Source organism: Pteropus medius, unplaced genomic scaffold, assembly GCF_902729225.1.
Source record: "Pteropus medius unplaced genomic scaffold, Ma_sr-lr_union100, whole genome shotgun sequence".
NCBI lineage: Eukaryota > Metazoa > Chordata > Mammalia > Chiroptera > Pteropodidae > Pteropus > Pteropus medius.
Genome location: NW_024349798.1, coordinates 954,024 through 970,271, shown reverse-complemented (window position 1 = coordinate 970,271; position 16,248 = coordinate 954,024). Strand labels below are relative to the sequence as shown.

At 47.1% G+C, this 16,248-nt stretch overlaps 2 protein-coding genes across 3 annotated transcripts; one reads left to right on the top strand and one right to left on the bottom strand.

Moving 5' to 3' along the window:
• Positions 1-706: 706 nt before the first annotated feature.
• Positions 707-8,872, top strand: ZNF771 (zinc finger protein 771). Of its 2 annotated transcripts, none has more exons than XM_039884519.1 (3): positions 707-895; positions 1,550-1,699; positions 7,819-8,872. In XM_039884519.1, the coding sequence occupies exons 1-3, from the start codon at positions 722-724 to the stop codon at positions 8,629-8,631; spliced, it is 1,137 nt and encodes a 378-aa protein (XP_039740453.1). In that variant the 5' UTR covers positions 707-721; the 3' UTR covers positions 8,632-8,872. The 2 variants fall into 2 exon arrangements, with proteins under 2 accessions (XP_039740453.1, XP_039740454.1); XM_039884520.1 differs by lacking the exon at positions 707-895 and adding an exon at positions 1,057-1,191.
• Positions 8,873-11,316: 2,444 nt separating this feature from the next.
• DCTPP1 (dCTP pyrophosphatase 1) lies at positions 11,317-14,426 on the bottom strand. The gene is made up of 3 exons (XM_039884524.1): positions 14,255-14,426; positions 13,456-13,566; positions 11,317-11,810 (listed from the first exon to the last, which is right to left on the bottom strand). Exons 1-3 carry the CDS (start codon positions 14,353-14,355, stop codon positions 11,510-11,512), a joined length of 513 nt encoding a protein of 170 aa, XP_039740458.1. The 5' UTR covers positions 14,356-14,426; the 3' UTR covers positions 11,317-11,509.
• Between the last annotated feature and the right edge of the window lie 1,822 nt (positions 14,427-16,248).

Below are 16,248 nucleotides of genomic sequence, written 5' to 3'. Positions count from 1 at the left end.
TTCTCTTTTCTTTCATCATTTCTGATTCTTAGTTGCCTCATTCATAAACTGGGAAACTTAGATATCTTTTAAAGTGGGAAACATCCCAATTTTTAAGTACTTGAAATTAAAATTTGTAAAGAATCGTTTTTTTTTTTTTAATCTATTTTATAGATGTAAAAACACCGAGGGTCAAACAAGGTACTTCTGTGGATTTGGCCTGTAGGCTACCAATTTTCCACCTAGGCTACTGGTTGTTAGGGATGCTATGACAATGACCCTTACTGTGTAACTTAGGCAAATCACTTTACCTCCCTGAACTTCAATTAACTCATCTGTAAAATGGACCAACCTTTATGTAGATCAAAAGAGATCAACTAACTTATAGACAACAGATGGTGGTTGGTTACCAGGGGGAAGGCCCGCGGAGGGGAAAAGGGGGAAAGGGAGTCAAATACACCGTTATCCTTGGAGACTAGACTTTGGGTGGTGAGCACACAATAAAGTATATAGATGTTATACTATAAAGTTGTACACCTGAGATTTATGTAATGTTATTAACCAGTGTTACCCTAATAAATTTAATTTTAAAAGAGATCAGGTGTGTAAAACGCTTAGCATAACGCTGGCGCATAGTAGGCACACTACACAAGCAGCGGTAGCTTGGAGGGCTGTTGATTTGGGAAATGTGTTTTCAAGGCGCAAGATATTTCAGAGACCAAGAGACCAGAGAGGCGACGCCATGAAAGAAGTAAAAAAGACAGGAAAGAAGGAAAAAGAGGGAAGGGAAGAGGTGAGGAGGCAACAGGGTCCGCCTTCCAGGCGGGGCGCCAGCGAGAGGCCCAGGCCTGGGCGGGAGCGCACGCTTGGCCTTAGCAGAGACCTCCAAGCCCGCCACAGGAGACGAGCCTTGAAGGTAGGTCACAACCAGACCGTGAGGACCTTGAAAGTCGAGGTGGGGCGGCCTGGGGTCCTGGGAGTTGGGGGACAACAGAAGACGACCGCTTTGCCCTCTCCACCCTCCCGGGGTAGTTTGGGCCGGACGCCTGGGTCCTCTGGACACCTCCCCTAGGGGGCGGGGTTATCATATGTGTCCTGACCAATGAATGGGCGTCCCAGAGGCCCCGCCCCTCCCCCGAGCCGCGGCCTCGCAGAGTGCGGGACCGCCCGGCTCCCGGGCCTGGGTTTGCGCCAGCGCGGAATCTGCAGCTGGTGAGTTCGCACCCCCCAGGGTCTCCGCCCGCATCCCAACTCCAGTCCGTGCCCTGGATCTCCCGGCCGCCGACCCAGGCGCCGGGGAGTGACTCAGCGCGGGGAGGGTATCGACTCGCTGGGACTGGCGATTCGAACAGATCAGGGCCTTGAATGCCGGGATGAGTGGGGTGAACGAGTGTCTTCAGAGCTGGTCTCGGAGCAGCGCTGGGGCCTAGGGCCGAGCTGGGGTGGAGGGGAGCGGGTTAGACCCAGAGGCCAGGGCAGGGCGAGAGAAGTCACGGCTGCGCTGCCTTGCCTGGGCCAAGGCCACGGAGGGGGGCGGGTCCTGAGCTTCTGACCCAGCTGCCCGCCCCAGGACACCAAGATGCCTGGCGAACAGCAGACAGAGGAGGAGGAGGAGGAGGAGATGCAAGAGGAGATGGTGCTGCTGGTGAAGAGTGAGGAGGATGAGGGTGAGGAGAAGTATGAGGTGGTGAAACTCAAGATCCCCATGGACAACAAGGAGGTACGTGTCCCACACCCTGGGGCCCGTTGCCCGTAACCTGGTGCAGGTCCAGGCAGAAGCCAGGGATCCTGCCCCTACTTTTTCCTGAATCTCAGACCCAGAATCACGAATTAGCCACCCATCCTTCTGCCCCACCTCCCAGGCTGCCATCAAATAAATGTCATGCCTACTGTGCCAGGCTTTGTGCTGGGAGCTAAAGAATAAATGGTATTCTTGGTTCCCCATGAAGCTTGATGTCTAGCAGTGTTACACTGCCAAGTAAGCATACAGCAACAGTCCTATTTGATGGGGGGCAGGGTGGAAGCCCAGAGCTAGGAACTTAATGCAGACTTAGAGCTGGGGGAGGGGTCAGATTGGGCAACCACAACAGTAACAGCTGACTCTTGGTAGCATTTACTATTCTCCAGACACTGTTTTAAGCACCTCAATTCTATAAGGTAAGTAGTAGTTTTTTCCATTTTATGGGTGAGGAAACAGGTCCAGGAAACTGTACAATTTGATGACTGGCCCAAGGTCTCAAAGTTAGTAAAGGGATGGCTTTTCTGAGACCAGTGAGAGTGAGGGGTGATGTGGGTGACTACTCCATGCAGAAGGAATGGCTCAGAGGGAGTGAATGGGCACTGGGAGAAGTGAGGGCAGGTGGGTCAGTCATGCTGTAGCATGGATGAGAGTAGGGTGGTTGGCAGGCCAGGTAGGGCACTTGGGCTTTATCCTGAGGGTGATGAAGATTTAAAGAGAGGAGTTTTAAGAAGATCAGAATGAGTTAGATTCCCCATCTGAGACCCTAACTGCCACCAGGCATAGTTCTACTTTCCAGAACCCTGCGGGACTCCCACCTCCAGCCAGTGCAGCCCTGAGTCCAGCTGACTCTGCCATGTTTCTGGGCCCAGGCTCTGATTTCTTCCTGCACAGGGGCCAGTTCTCAGGGAAAGAAAGTTCTGCTGCCCCCTAGTGGGTGTGGTGGGCCCTAGGGGGAGGGGGCTGGCTGCTTCGGCCTCTTCTTCCAGTTGAAATAACTAGTTCTGATTTTTTTAGGCCTCCTTGGCCCATCCTCCTAGCTTAGTCTGCCCTGTGGATCTGGCCTTGATCTCCCACTTTGGCCTATAAGTAAAGAACTCAGACTCCAGAACTTAGGGTGGACTTCCACCTCCAACGCATACCAGCTGTGTGACCTTGGGCAAGTTTCTGAACCTCTTTGTGCTTCAGTTTTCACATTTGTAAAAGGGAAAGCCTAACAGCACCTATTTTTTGGGGTTGTGAGGATTAAATGAGTTGATACATGTAAAGAGTTAGAACTGTATGGCATATAATAAACACTGTGTAAATATTTGCTGCTATTATTCATTCTTCCCCCTAAAGTTCAGGACATTGGTCTAGGTCATCCTTCTGGAGATTTTTAACTCATTTTAATCAAAGGCCTTTCTGGGCTGAACCCTGGGGCTGAGAGTGAATGAGGAAACCAACACGGGGGCCTAAACAGAGGATTGAGGGCAAACGACTCAAGGCAGTGGGGAAGGCTTCATGGAGAAGGCTTAGTGGGGATTTGGCAAATGGAGGAGGAAAAGAAACAGCAAAAGCAAAGGCTCAGAGGAGATGAGGCCAGAGGGTAGGTAGGGTCAGAGAGTTAAAGGTGCTGAAAGCCAGCGTGGGAATTGGGACATACTATGTGAGGTTATGTGGTGCCATCAGAAGCCTCAAATCAGAGGAAGGACATTGGATTTTCTCTTTAGAAGAGTCATTGGCTGTTGTGGAACGACCAGGCTATGTAAGGCTGCTAGCCTCCTCTAAGGTAGTGGCAGCAGTGGAGAAAAGATGGAAAGAAGGGGATATTTGAGAACTTTGATTGGACTGGCTGGAGCTAAGGATGGGAAGGTGAAGGATGGGCATAGCTGGTCATGAAAGGTATGTAGGGCTAGACTCTAAATGGTTTGTAGCTACTAAAAGCATTGGATCAAATCCTAACTCTACCATTTACTACTTTTGCCTTGGCTTTCTCATCTGTAAAATGAGATAATGAAAGTAAGATTCTTGAAAGCCAGTCTGAGTATCATCTGAGTGACTAGATTTGAAGGAGGAGGGTGGAAATGAGGATTACACATATATGTTCCATAAACAGTACTGTGCCCACAAGATAGCTCATTAACTTGCTGTGTGGCCTGAGTCTCAGCTTCTATGAAATGGTGATCTCAACACCTTCCAGTGCTGATATTCTGCGAATCATAGCTACCACCAGTCTAAGGCCAGTCATTGTCTAGAATAAGCCTTAATTATGCTGCACTCAGAGACTGAAGCATTCTCTCACTGTCTATCAAAATACAATCTCTTTAATGAATAGAATGATTTTCTCAGAGGGCTCTATGCACATCCAATCCTATCTCTGTTTAAACCTTTGAGTGATTTTCTTTTTTCCTCAGGATAAAATCTCAGGTCCTAAGCCTGGCATTCAAAGCTCTTCACCATCTGACCTCATGTCCTGGCTTCATCTCTAACTACCCAACACCCATCTCATGCCCCAGCTTCAAACACACCTGACCCTTACTCACCTCTAAGACTTTGCCCATGTGGTCTTTCAGCCTGTAAAACCCTCTTCACCTTTCCCACCTGCTTTCTCCAGGTGTTGCTCTTCTCTCTTCTGGATCAAGTTTCTTAATTTTTAACATGCATACAGATCACCTGGGGATCTTGTTAAAGTGAACATTTTGTTTCAGTAGGTCTGGAGTGGGACTTGAGATGCTAACAAGTTTCCAGTGATGCTGATGTTGCTGATTTGTGGACCACACTTCCTGTAGCAAGGAGCTAGAGGATAGGGATTGTATTTTACCCTTTGTACCCAAAAGAAAAGAGTTCAAGGGAGGGAGATAAGCTGTGTAGGTGACCTCATACTCGTCAGTGAGATGGAATTGCATCATGGCTAAGAGAACAGGTGTTTCGGACAATGACAGACTTTCCATTTAGACCTTGGTTCTACCATTGATTAGCTGTAAGGCCTTGAGTAGTCACTTTCCTTCTGAGTCTTATTTCCTTATTTATAAAATGGAGCTAATGATACCTAACCTAAAGGGTTGTGAGAATTTAAAATGAGGATGAAAAGCACTTAGCACAGCCCCGGGAACATAGTGAGTGCTCAATAAATAGTAACTATTATTATAAATTAGAAAAGTAATGGCTGAGGAGGAAACTGGGAAGTTTGCCCTGGTTAAAGGAAAAAAAACCACTTAAGCAGGAAGACAAAATCACTAACTTCAAATACTTGGATTATCACATTACTATTCTATATAGTATTTCTATAGTACCCTCTTGTTATAGTGCAAATACCATTCTAATTTTTAAATCTAATCGTAGAATTTAAGACATGTAAGGGCCTTGGATGACTACCTAGTCTGGTATTTATCAAGCTTCAGTTACATTTATATCACTCACCAGCTGTGCATTTATTTAATGCTCTTCAGATAGATTCACATTGTTTCGTTAAATAAATCTACCTTCATCCAAACAATAATATTGATGAAATTGTGGGTTTCGTGTGATCCATTGTTTTTCTAATATTCGTGAAAATAAATACATAATGATTATGAGATAAAAGTGTGCCTCTGTAACACTTAGAATCCTCTTGTATCTGTGATGTACATACCTTAAGTTGGGAAATTTTTTATCTTACCTAGCCTACCTCACCTTCCTTGGTTCACTCAGGCCAGGAAGGTAGTGACTTGCCTAGGGTCTTAATGAGCTAGACCTGGCCCCTCTTACCAAGATTTTTCCTGGGGCACCCAAAGCCCCTCCTCCTGGAGCTGGAGATGCCAAGAGTACTTATGTGAAGAATTTCTTTTTCATAAGTCAGTGAACTCAGCATAAGGAAATCTTCAAGTTGGTCAAAGTCATCTTAAAAAATGGCACCAAAGAAAAAAGGGCTAGAAAAATGTAGATATAATAAGAAAAGTTCTCTGCACAATGGCCAACATGTTGAAATAAACCCAATAGATATCAAAAGCAGGGCATGACTGGAAATTGTGACCTTGAATTCAGACTGTGCCAAACTGACTATGAGGAGTTTCTTGATTTAAAGTATCAAGATGTATTTTAACCTTGAATCCCTCTTGGAGAGTGCCAGAGACTTGGAATCCAGCCTCTGTCACATCTTGGCTGTGCAAGTGCAGAAAAGCAGTGTAGCCTGTTGGCGAAGGATCCTGATTCTCACTGGCTACGTGAATTTAATCTGAGTCTTGATTTTCAGGGGAGTGACAGGAAGATTTAATACAATAATGTACATAAAATAGCATTGTCAAAGCTATACACTGTAATATTGGTATCACTATTATCATTATATATACTGTTTAAACCAGTGTTCCCTTGACTGGTCACTAATTTCCCAAACTGCCTTGTGTTCCAGTTTCTGAGCTGGTTACCAAAAAGTTACTGTCTTTTTACAAAGCATCTCCAAGGCCTTGAAGTCGCCTTCCTTGCAATTTAAGAAAGTAAAGGCCTTACTGCTTGCTAGCTGTCACCTACCCTCTCTTAACCTGTTTCCTTATCTATAAAATAAGACTGTGATAACTATTTTGTGGAGATGAATATGGGGAGAAGCAAACACTGTCTTCCTCTTAATATGTGCCAGGTATTTCATTTGGTTATGAATTAATATACCTAATTGCTTGGCCCACAGTAGATACTCAACATCACTTTTGTTGGGATGAGCCTTTTCTAAGAAGAGAGCAATGTGCCCTCAATATGCCTCTTCATTCTACCTTTAGTACAAAATGTTGATACAATGTTAATACTGTTAATACAAAATTTTCCCTTCACTCATTTCTTACAAAGCATTTATTTTTCTGATTTTATTTTTGGAAGCCTAGACCTCATGAAACCAGCTCATTTTCAGTTCAGGCCTCAGAATAGTATTTGGGTTTTACCCTTGTCATCTTCTTCGGTTTAATAAATGATAAGTGCTTGATCTTAAAAATTTATTAAAGAGCGTGGACTTGGTCCTGGCCTAGCTTCTAAGACACTATCCTCTCTTATCTGCTGCTTCTCATCATGCTGCCCCAGGCTCTCTCTGCCCATTCCCTGGGTAATCTTGACCAGGCTCAAGGCTTTAAAAACCATCTATAGGCTGACAGTTTACCAATTAACATCTCCAGATTAGGCCTCTCTCCTGAGCTCCAGAAGTGTCAAGGAGGATTGGAGATGTGATCTGAAACAGATCTCACTTACCAAACTTGCTCTTCCCACCATCTTCATCTTTGCAGATGGTAATACCTTTGCAGTTGCTAAACTCAGAATACTTGGGAATAATTTTGACTCCTCTCTTTCTTTCCACGTTATGTCTAACATTTATTAAATCTGTTGTCTCAAATGGCAAAGTATATCCAGAAGCAGACCACTTCTCACCACCTTTACTTTCCACCTGTCACTTGGTCTGATCTAGTCTTCTCTTGTCAGTACTGCAGTACAGTAGCCTCCTCCCGGGGCTCCTGCTTTTGCCCTTTCCCCTCTTCCAACTTAGCAACCTGATGGAGTCTTTTAAAATGAGTCTGGTCACTTAGCTGCTCAAAACCATCTAACATCTCCTCTAATGGTTCCCATGCTTTTTATATTACAAGGCCCTAAGCTAAGAGATCCCCTTCAGGATCACCCCTTCATTTACTCTCCCCCTCATGCATTCTGCCCTTGGCCCTTTTTCTTGCCATTCCTGGAATTTAACGGGTCTTGCTGTTTGTAGCTGGCTTTCTCACCTTTAGGTCTTTGCTCATGTAACATGTTAGGTTTCTTAACCTTATTTGAATTTGCAGGATCCCCTTGATCCCAGCACTCCTTATCCATTCTTCCTGAAAACTGAAATTTAAAAAATTTAATGCTGAATACCTAGTGCCTAGAGCAGAGTCTGGCACACTGTACGCCTTTAATAAATATTTGTTGAATTAATAAAGAATAGAATGACACTGGGCATTGTGATATGTGCGTTAATGCAATATCTCATTTAATGCGCACGGCCGGCCTATGAGGCAGGTACCCTTTTCCTGTTTTACACATGGGGAACTGAGAGGTTGCAGCTTGCGGAGACCCAGGTCTCCGGCTCCCGGGCCTATGGGTCAGGGCTGACCTGTTCCCCCCTTTCCCCGCAGGTACCGAGCGAGCCGCCAGCGCCGCCTGCAGACCCGGCGCGCCCACACACGTGCCCGGACTGCGGACGCGCCTTTGCGCGCCGCTCCACGCTGGCCAAGCACGCGCGCACGCACACGGGTGAGCGGCCCTTTGCGTGCACCGAGTGCGGCCGGCGCTTCTCGCAGAAGTCGGCGCTGACCAAACACGGCCGCACGCACACCGGCGAGCGGCCCTACGAGTGCCCCGAGTGTGACAAGCGCTTCTCGGCCGCCTCGAACCTGCGGCAGCACCGGCGGCGCCACACTGGCGAGAAGCCGTACGCATGCGCGCACTGCGGCCGCCGATTCGCGCAAAGCTCCAACTACGCACAGCACCTGCGCGTGCACACGGGCGAGAAGCCGTACGCGTGCCCGGACTGCGGACGCGCCTTCGGCGGCAGTTCGTGCCTGGCGCGCCACCGGCGCACGCACACGGGCGAGCGGCCGTACGCATGCGCCGACTGCGGCACGCGCTTCGCGCAGAGCTCGGCGCTGGCCAAGCACCGGCGCGTGCACACGGGCGAGAAACCGCACCGCTGCGCCGTATGCGGCCGCCGCTTCGGTCACCGCTCCAACCTGGCGGAGCATGCGCGCACGCACACGGGCGAGCGGCCCTACCCGTGCGCCGAATGTGGCCGGCGTTTCCGCCTCAGTTCACACTTCATCCGCCACCGTCGCGCGCACATGCGGCGCCGTCTCTATATTTGCGCTGGCTGTGGCCGGGACTTCAAGCTACCTTCTGGTGCCACGGCCACCACTGCCACCGAACGCTGCCCAGAGTGCGAGGGTAGCTGAGCCGCGGTTCTTGCCGTGGGGTGCTAGCATCCACATGGGGCAGGGCTCGCTAGGGTGCTGCATTAATCCGGACGACTCCTCCCCACCCTCGCCTCCCTGGAGTGGGATTGCAGGCCTGGCTGCCCTGGACCCGGGAAACATGACAGATCTCCTACCAGGGTCCCTGGATACCGTGCCCACTTTGCCCTCACTACAAACCCTCTGCTCGTGTTAGTGAATAAAATATTATATCCTCACCCCACCCGTGCCTGTGAATGAGGTGAGTGGGGAGAGGAGGAAAGTTGGGGTTTTCCACAGGTTTAGGTGACTTCAGTGAATTGTCGTGGAGACAGGTGGGGCTATAAGCCCAAAAGCATTACTAGAACTGGGTTTGTGTGTGAGGTCATCCCACATTCGGCCTTTGGTTATGTCCTCATAACCACAGATCTGGAAGAGTCCATAAATATAGCACGTTTGTGATCAAACAGGCACTGTATTCTGCAGAGCTTTCTTGAGCAGCCACGAACGTCATGGAGCTGTGTAGTGAAGAGACAAGCAAGGGTACAAACTATAGCACTATGCTGAAGGCTTTAAGTGGTTTATTACTGCCATTAGTTCATTTTCATCCTCAATAGCCCAAACTTAGGTGAATCTTATTCCCATTTCTGCAGATGAGTAAGTAGGCACTGGCAGCCAGTGAATGGCAAAGCAAACAAGTAAACAGTCCATTGTCATTGGAGCTATGATGGGGGAAGTTGTTGGTTAGATCTTTAATGAAATCTTGGGAGTTTAGAGAGGTTCTTCTTGAGGTGATTAAGTTTAACCTGGTCTTCAAAGCTAAGAGAGATGGGGTTAGGGAAAGTTTAGAGACCCTGAAATCGCACGTGACTTGATAGAGCTTGCAGACATCCCCTGGTGTGGAAAGTAAGGACAAAAATCAAGGAGGGTGGCAGGAGATAAGATCACTAGGGACCTTAGAAGCCATGGGAAAGGATCCAAGGCAGTAAAGAAGCTTTGAGGGATAAGAAGGGAGGAATGGATCAGACATATTAAGGGGTTAGAGTGGACCTCGGGATGAGGGAGAGATGGGGCAGACTTCATTTCTTGGATAGCTGCAGGTAGTGTCACTGAGATGGCACAGGATGAGTAGTAGTACAGCTGAAGTTGCATGCAATTTTTACACCCCAATCTGGGCATGCTGAGTGTGAGATTAATGTGGAAGGGTCAGGGAGGTGATTGGAAGTGAAAGCTTGGGATATCAGGTCTGGAGAGCATGATACCATGTCCGGAAGAAGGTACTCAAGAAGAATCTGAAAAAACAGCCAGAGCTCAAGAAAACCAGCAGTGTCTTGTCTGGGAAATATAAAGGAAAGTGTTTCAGACGGATTGGTCAGCTCAGTCAGATACTGCTCTGGTGTCCATTGTGTTCGTAGGAGTTTGGGGAAAGTGGTGAGAGCAGTTTTAGTGGAGTGGTAGGGGTGAAGCCAGCACTGAGTGGGTTAGGGTCTAAATGGGAGAATAAGGAAGAAGAGTAGATGGGTGTAGACAACACTTTTTGAGAGGTTTGGCTGTGAAAACCATGAGGGAAGTAGCAGGAGAACATTTGTTGGTTTTGTCTATAGGGAGACTCAATTATGTTTTATGTGCTGGTGGGAGGGCTAATGGAAAGGAAGAGAGGTTGATTATATAGAAGGGAGAGATCGTTGATCAAGGAGAGGGAATGAAATCAGACCAGTAAGGATAAGGCTCTAGCTATCAGTGGTAGAGAGAAGCAGTGTGGGTTTGAGAACAAAGCCAAAGCAGTTCCAATCTGGATTATTTTGCCTGAGAAGTAAGATCACTGGTTAAGAGGGAGTAAGGTCACTAAGAGGAATGAGGCTAGTAAAGGGGAATGCCTTATTTTACTGATGTGGAAACATGCTCAGAGAGGCAGCAAAAGTAATTTAAAGGTCTTTTTTACTGTTACCCCACCCTATGAGGGAGGCAGGCCACAGGTACCTCAGAAAAGGAAGTGATGTGCCTGAGGTCACACAACGGGGTAAGTCATTCGCACCCAACAGTCTTTAGAGGTGTAATGAGAAATTGGCCTTGGGAGGGCAGGGGAGAAAGCAAGGGGCCCAAGCCCAAGAAGAGTGGAAGCCCTGTTCTGCTCCACGTCAGAGACCTGACCCCAGTTTGTGCTGGGGTCCTAAGGCTCAGTCCTGCCTTAACTGTTGACATTTCCTGCTTTGGGCATCTGAAAGTTTTGAGTTGAAAAAACAGGTAATAATTGCAAACTTATAAAGTACCTACTATGTGCCAGGCACTGTCCTAAGCACTGTACTTTGAAAATCTCACACCTTACAACCCTATCATGTAGATGCCATTATTTTCATTTTAGATGAGGAAGCCAAGGTGCAGAAAGGTGAAGTCATTTGATGAACATCAGCTAGCTCTTAAGTATCAAAGATGGTATTTGAATCCAGGTAGCCTGGCTCTAAAATCTGGACTTAACACTATGTACAGCCTCCAATCTGTTAGAGGCCCTGAAGGGGAAAGAAACTTGCCTGAGATCGAAAGGGAACCTACTAGAAATGAGATCTCTGCCCTGCAGGTGGGACATACAATAGACAAACAAGAGAGTTGGGCCCAGAGGCAACTCTGGTGCTCTTCTCCAGCACCTGCTGAGACAGAGCCTCCCTGGCCACCCCAGGAAGAATCCAGAAGTTGCTAAACAAAACTTTTATTGAGAGAAAAATACCAAAAGGCTGTCTTCCAAAGGTTCTTGAACCGCGTACCTCAGGAAATGGGGTCCCCAGGCCAATGATCTGTTAGGAAAGGACTAAAATAAAGTTCTGTGGCCAGGCCATCCTTTGCTCCTCAGATGCCATGCTGAGTTGGAGGACCAAGCACCATATTTCTATGTTGAGGTCGGGCCTGAGGACTCACAGGCAAGGTCTGCAGTCCCTACAGCCTGGTCTTCAGAGGTGGCCTCATGGAGCAGGTTTGTATACTTGCGGGCAGAGCCACGAGACAGATGTGCTGGGTAGCGTCGCTGGTTGGTGTCCATCTTAGCAAGCACTGCTTGGGGCAGATCCACATGGCAGCGGGCTGCTAATGCAACCAGGTAGATGAGGACATCACTAAGCTCCTCCTGAAGAGCTGCCCGTTCCTTGGGGGGCCAGGCCTGGGGGCCAGGCTCCTCATCGGGCTTCCACTGACTGGGGGACAGAACACACAGATAGGCACACACACAGATGTTAGGACAAGCCCTTCACAGCACCCCAGTTCTTGCAGCAATGAACTCCCACCACCTAGGAACTTCCTCCAAGGACAACTCAACGCATTTGGACCCTGAGTAGGGTCAGGGTAGGGAAGAGACTCCAACAGATGATTTTCCCAGACCTTTGTGTCCTTTCCTGAGCCACACAGTGGCCAAGACATCATTTCATTTGTCAAGACCCAATTCTACTTCTCTCCAGCCCTAGCCACTGCCATCCCAGGCTAAATCTCAGACCTGGACCACTGTGGAAGCCTGCTAACTCTTGCCCAGTACCATCTTTCAAAAGCACAAATTACATTTTGTCCCTTCCCTGCTAAAACTCCTCTGGCTGTGTTTGGAATAAAATCTTAACTTTCAACCATGCCCTCCAGGTTCTGCATGAGCTGACTCCTACCTCTTCCTAATGTCATTATCCACTGTTCTCCCTAATTCCCCATCTAAAAGTCACTCTGGCCTTTTCTGTCTTGCAAACAGGCCAAACCATCATGGGGCCTTTGCACTTACTGCTCCCTTTGCCTTGAATGTTCTCCCCACTACTTCCCCCAGACCTTTTCCTCAGCTGCCTCCTTCCTATTATTCAGGTCTCAGCTCAGATTTTACCTACTCAGAAAAGCCTTCTCCTTTTATCTTCTTTCTCATCACCTTGTTATCTTCCTCATAGAATTTATCACAATTCTTGATCTTTAAAATTAGTTTGCTTATTTATTATCAGTTTCCTTGCACTGCGAAGGTAGGAACCATGTCTATCTCGTTGAAGGCCATACCTCGTCAGTCTAGAAGACCGAGCACATACCTGATGCTCACAAATCTGTAATGAATAAATGGCTTGCACCCACACACATTTCTTTGGCCTTCATTTCTCCATCCCCACAGTGACTTCCCTGGCTTAGGCTTCACCACCTTTTGCCTGATCTATACTAGCCTCCTCACGGTCTCCCTGCCTTAATTCTTTTGGTGATTCAATCCACCCTGCAGACACTGTGCTTTTTCTACCCCTCAGATCTGGTCAGGTCTTCTGTCCAAACTCTATTGCTTACTAACTCCAATTTTATCATTCTGGGTTCATATCCCACCCCTCTCCTCCACAACCCTATCGCTCATTCAGTAGATATCTACTGAATGTCAATTGTGTGCCAGGCACTTGGAACATACCAGAGAATAAAACAGATACAAACTCCTTGCTCTTCTTGGAGAAGCTTACACTGAAGGAATCTCAGGTTCTCTCTGAATTTAACCTGCCCTTTCCCATCTCACTACCTCTGCGGATATAGTTCCCCTGCCTGGAATGCCATAGGCAGGTCTTCTATAAAATACCTTCTTTTCCACCCTGGAGGCAGAGGCAAAAGAAGGTTACCATTACCCCTTCTAAGACCTGGATCTGCCTTGCAGTTTTCACACCTTTCTCTACCAGGAGACTGGGTGCCCCTAGAGGGCAGGAAAGGTGAGTCATCTCTGTATCCCCAGTACCAGGAACAGAGCCTGGCAGTGAGGAAGGAAAATTGAATCCATGGATATTTGATGATCAAATAAATCCTCCCTCCCCTCTCCCACAGACCCTTCCAGGAAGCCTCTCATCTACTTACAAGAGCTCTGCCAGCTCCCCCACTTCCCCCACCAAGGCCAGGAGGAGGTTCCGAGGCCGGTGGAACTGGTCCCAGTCTCTTTCAGCAGCAAACTTAGCATGGAGGCAGCGGCTGGAATAGGAGAAAGGCATGGAAGCCCAGGGTTAGGGGATAGGGGAAGAAGCACAGGCGGATACCTCAGTGATATGTAAAGGGGGCATGGGTATCAGAGGACATTCTGCAACTAACTCCTTAGATGGCCTTAAACAAGTCCTGTCTTCTCTATGGGACTATTAAATAGGCACACCCTTACACAGAGCCTAAACTCTATGGAAATCTAACAATAGATTTCCATTATTCCATCTCCTGCTGCTGATTCTGCAGTTTCCTCCACCTGGTAAATCCCTATCTCTGCATATCTAAATTCCATGATCTTACAGGGATCTTGCAGGTCCACGGGCACTTCCCGTAAGAAGCCTTCCTTCGTTTCCTGCAAGAAATAATGCCTCCCACCTCTCACTGCCTTTGCCTACGTCCTACATCCCACTCCGGGAGGGCGGAGGTAGTAGCAGCATCTGACCCGGTACTTCCCCGGGGCTGGTTCTAATATTAGTCATCGGGCCTCTCCAATTTTCCCTGCCTCAGATGTGCACTGCTAATCCCATTTTGCAGATGAATTAGAAGGCTCTCCCCAGGTCAGCCAGCAGCTGAGACTCGAGCAGAGCTGCTAGCCTTCTTTCTGACCACGTGAAGGTATCCTCTCCAACAAAGGGAGAAAGGGGGCGATTTCCCCAGCCCAGATTGGGCAAGGATTGCTTACATGTCCTCAAGCGTGGGTTCCGGGCTGAAGCTGAAAGGGCCGGCAGCATTAGTGCGCTCTCTCCCCGTGTTCTCAAGCTTCTCCCCGCCCTCCTCCGACATGTCGCCCACCACGCTGCAGTTCAGATTGCACTGGAGAACCCTGCGCTCAGCTCGGAGCCCGCCTACAAAGCCCCTGACCAATCACAGGTGAATTCGTTGCTTCACGGGGCGGAGCCGCAGGAAAGACCAATTATTTATGTGGAGTTTGCTGGACTGGATCAATCTGAGCGAGCTTCAAGCGTGAGCTCTAAGGACTCTGCCCTCGAATTCTTCAGTCTTGGCTAAGCACCTTAAAGGTGTAGGTACCAGATTCGACCAGAGGAAGAGACAAAGGGCAGAGAGCGGGGACAGCGCAGGCGCGTCACTTCCCCTATAGGTGCCAGGTGGCGGCAAAGCGAAATGACTGGGCAGGGAAAGGAAGGGCGCTCCGTAGAGAACCTCAGTAAAGGAGGGTTTAAGCAAGAAAACGGAATTTATTATAAGGATACAAGAATGTCTCCAGGATACAGCCGGGCCTTAGGAATGAACTGGAACCAGGGCAGCTGTTTTAAGCATTTTCATATTTAATCCTTACAGCAACTCATTTAATCCTCACAACAATCTTATGAGGTAGGTAATATCATCATCTTCTTCGTTATCATCATCATCATCATCATCATCATCACCATCATCTCCACTTCAGAGATGAGGAAACTGAGACATTGAGTAATGTTTCAGCTAGTGAAGTGGTGGCCGGGTTTCAAGTCCCGGCAGTTTGGCCTCAGAATTTGTGTTACTATCCACTACACTGTATTGCCCCAAATAGTGATAAGTACTATGAAAACAAATTTTAAATGTTACAGTATTTAAACATGAAAAATGGGGGCAACTTTAGAGTGCATGGTCCAGGGAAGAGGTGGTAAGAATTGTTGGTTACCTAGTCAACTGCCCTTTCCCTTCCTCGATTTTTGCAGAACAGTGACTTATTTATTCTGGGGCCACCTTCTCTAGATGATTTTCATGTGGCCCCATTGCCCTTCCATTAATAGATTTATGAGTGAGCATGTGGCCTAGTTCCTGACAATGAGGAGTTAAAAGAAGTCTGTTGGAGACTTGGGAAAGGTTCTTAGTTGTTTGTTTGGTTTTTTTGTTTTTAAGACACTGTATGAAAAAAAAAAAGACAGTGCGTTTCTACCTTTGATGTTGTCATATGAGAATTGGACTGTGAAGAGAGCTAGCCCACAAACTGGAATGGGTAATAGCAAGATAGAAAGGACTTGGATTCTTGATGACATTGTTGGGCCACATATTTTTACAAGTTCCAAAAATGGTCTAATTTAGGATCCTATTTATGTAAATTAATATATCTGTTGGTCAAGCCACTTTTATTGGGTTTTCTGTTACTTGTCTTTGAGAAAGTAACATTTAAGCTGAGCAAAAATCAACGGGAACAGAGTTCTAGGTAGAGGAAATACCAGTGCTTAAAACAAGAAAGGCTTATCATGTTCTAAAGACAAAAGAATTCTAGTGTGGCAGGATTGTAGTGAGCAAGGGGGAGAGTAGTTGGATGTGGTGTTGGAGAAGTAAACAGAGGCCAATTCAGATCAATTAACCATGAATTTTATTTTATTTTTTATTTTATTTTGGATTTTATTTTATTTTATTTTTTTATTTTATTTTATTTTATTTATTTTATTTTATTTTATTTTATTTTTTTATTTTATTTTATTTTATTTTGGAAGCTCTTTGGAGGGTTTTAGGCAGGGGAGTTATATAATCATACTATGTATTTATGAGCCCTCTGGCTGCCGTGTTAAGAATGAATTGGAGGAAGGTCAAAGTAAGAAGCAAGGAGATAAGTTACTGCAGTTGTCCAGCCAAGAGATGATGGTGGCTTGGGCCAAGTTGATGGTGGGTGAAGGTGGAGAAAAGCAAACACATTGGGAACATTTTTTGGAGGTAGATCTGTAGGTT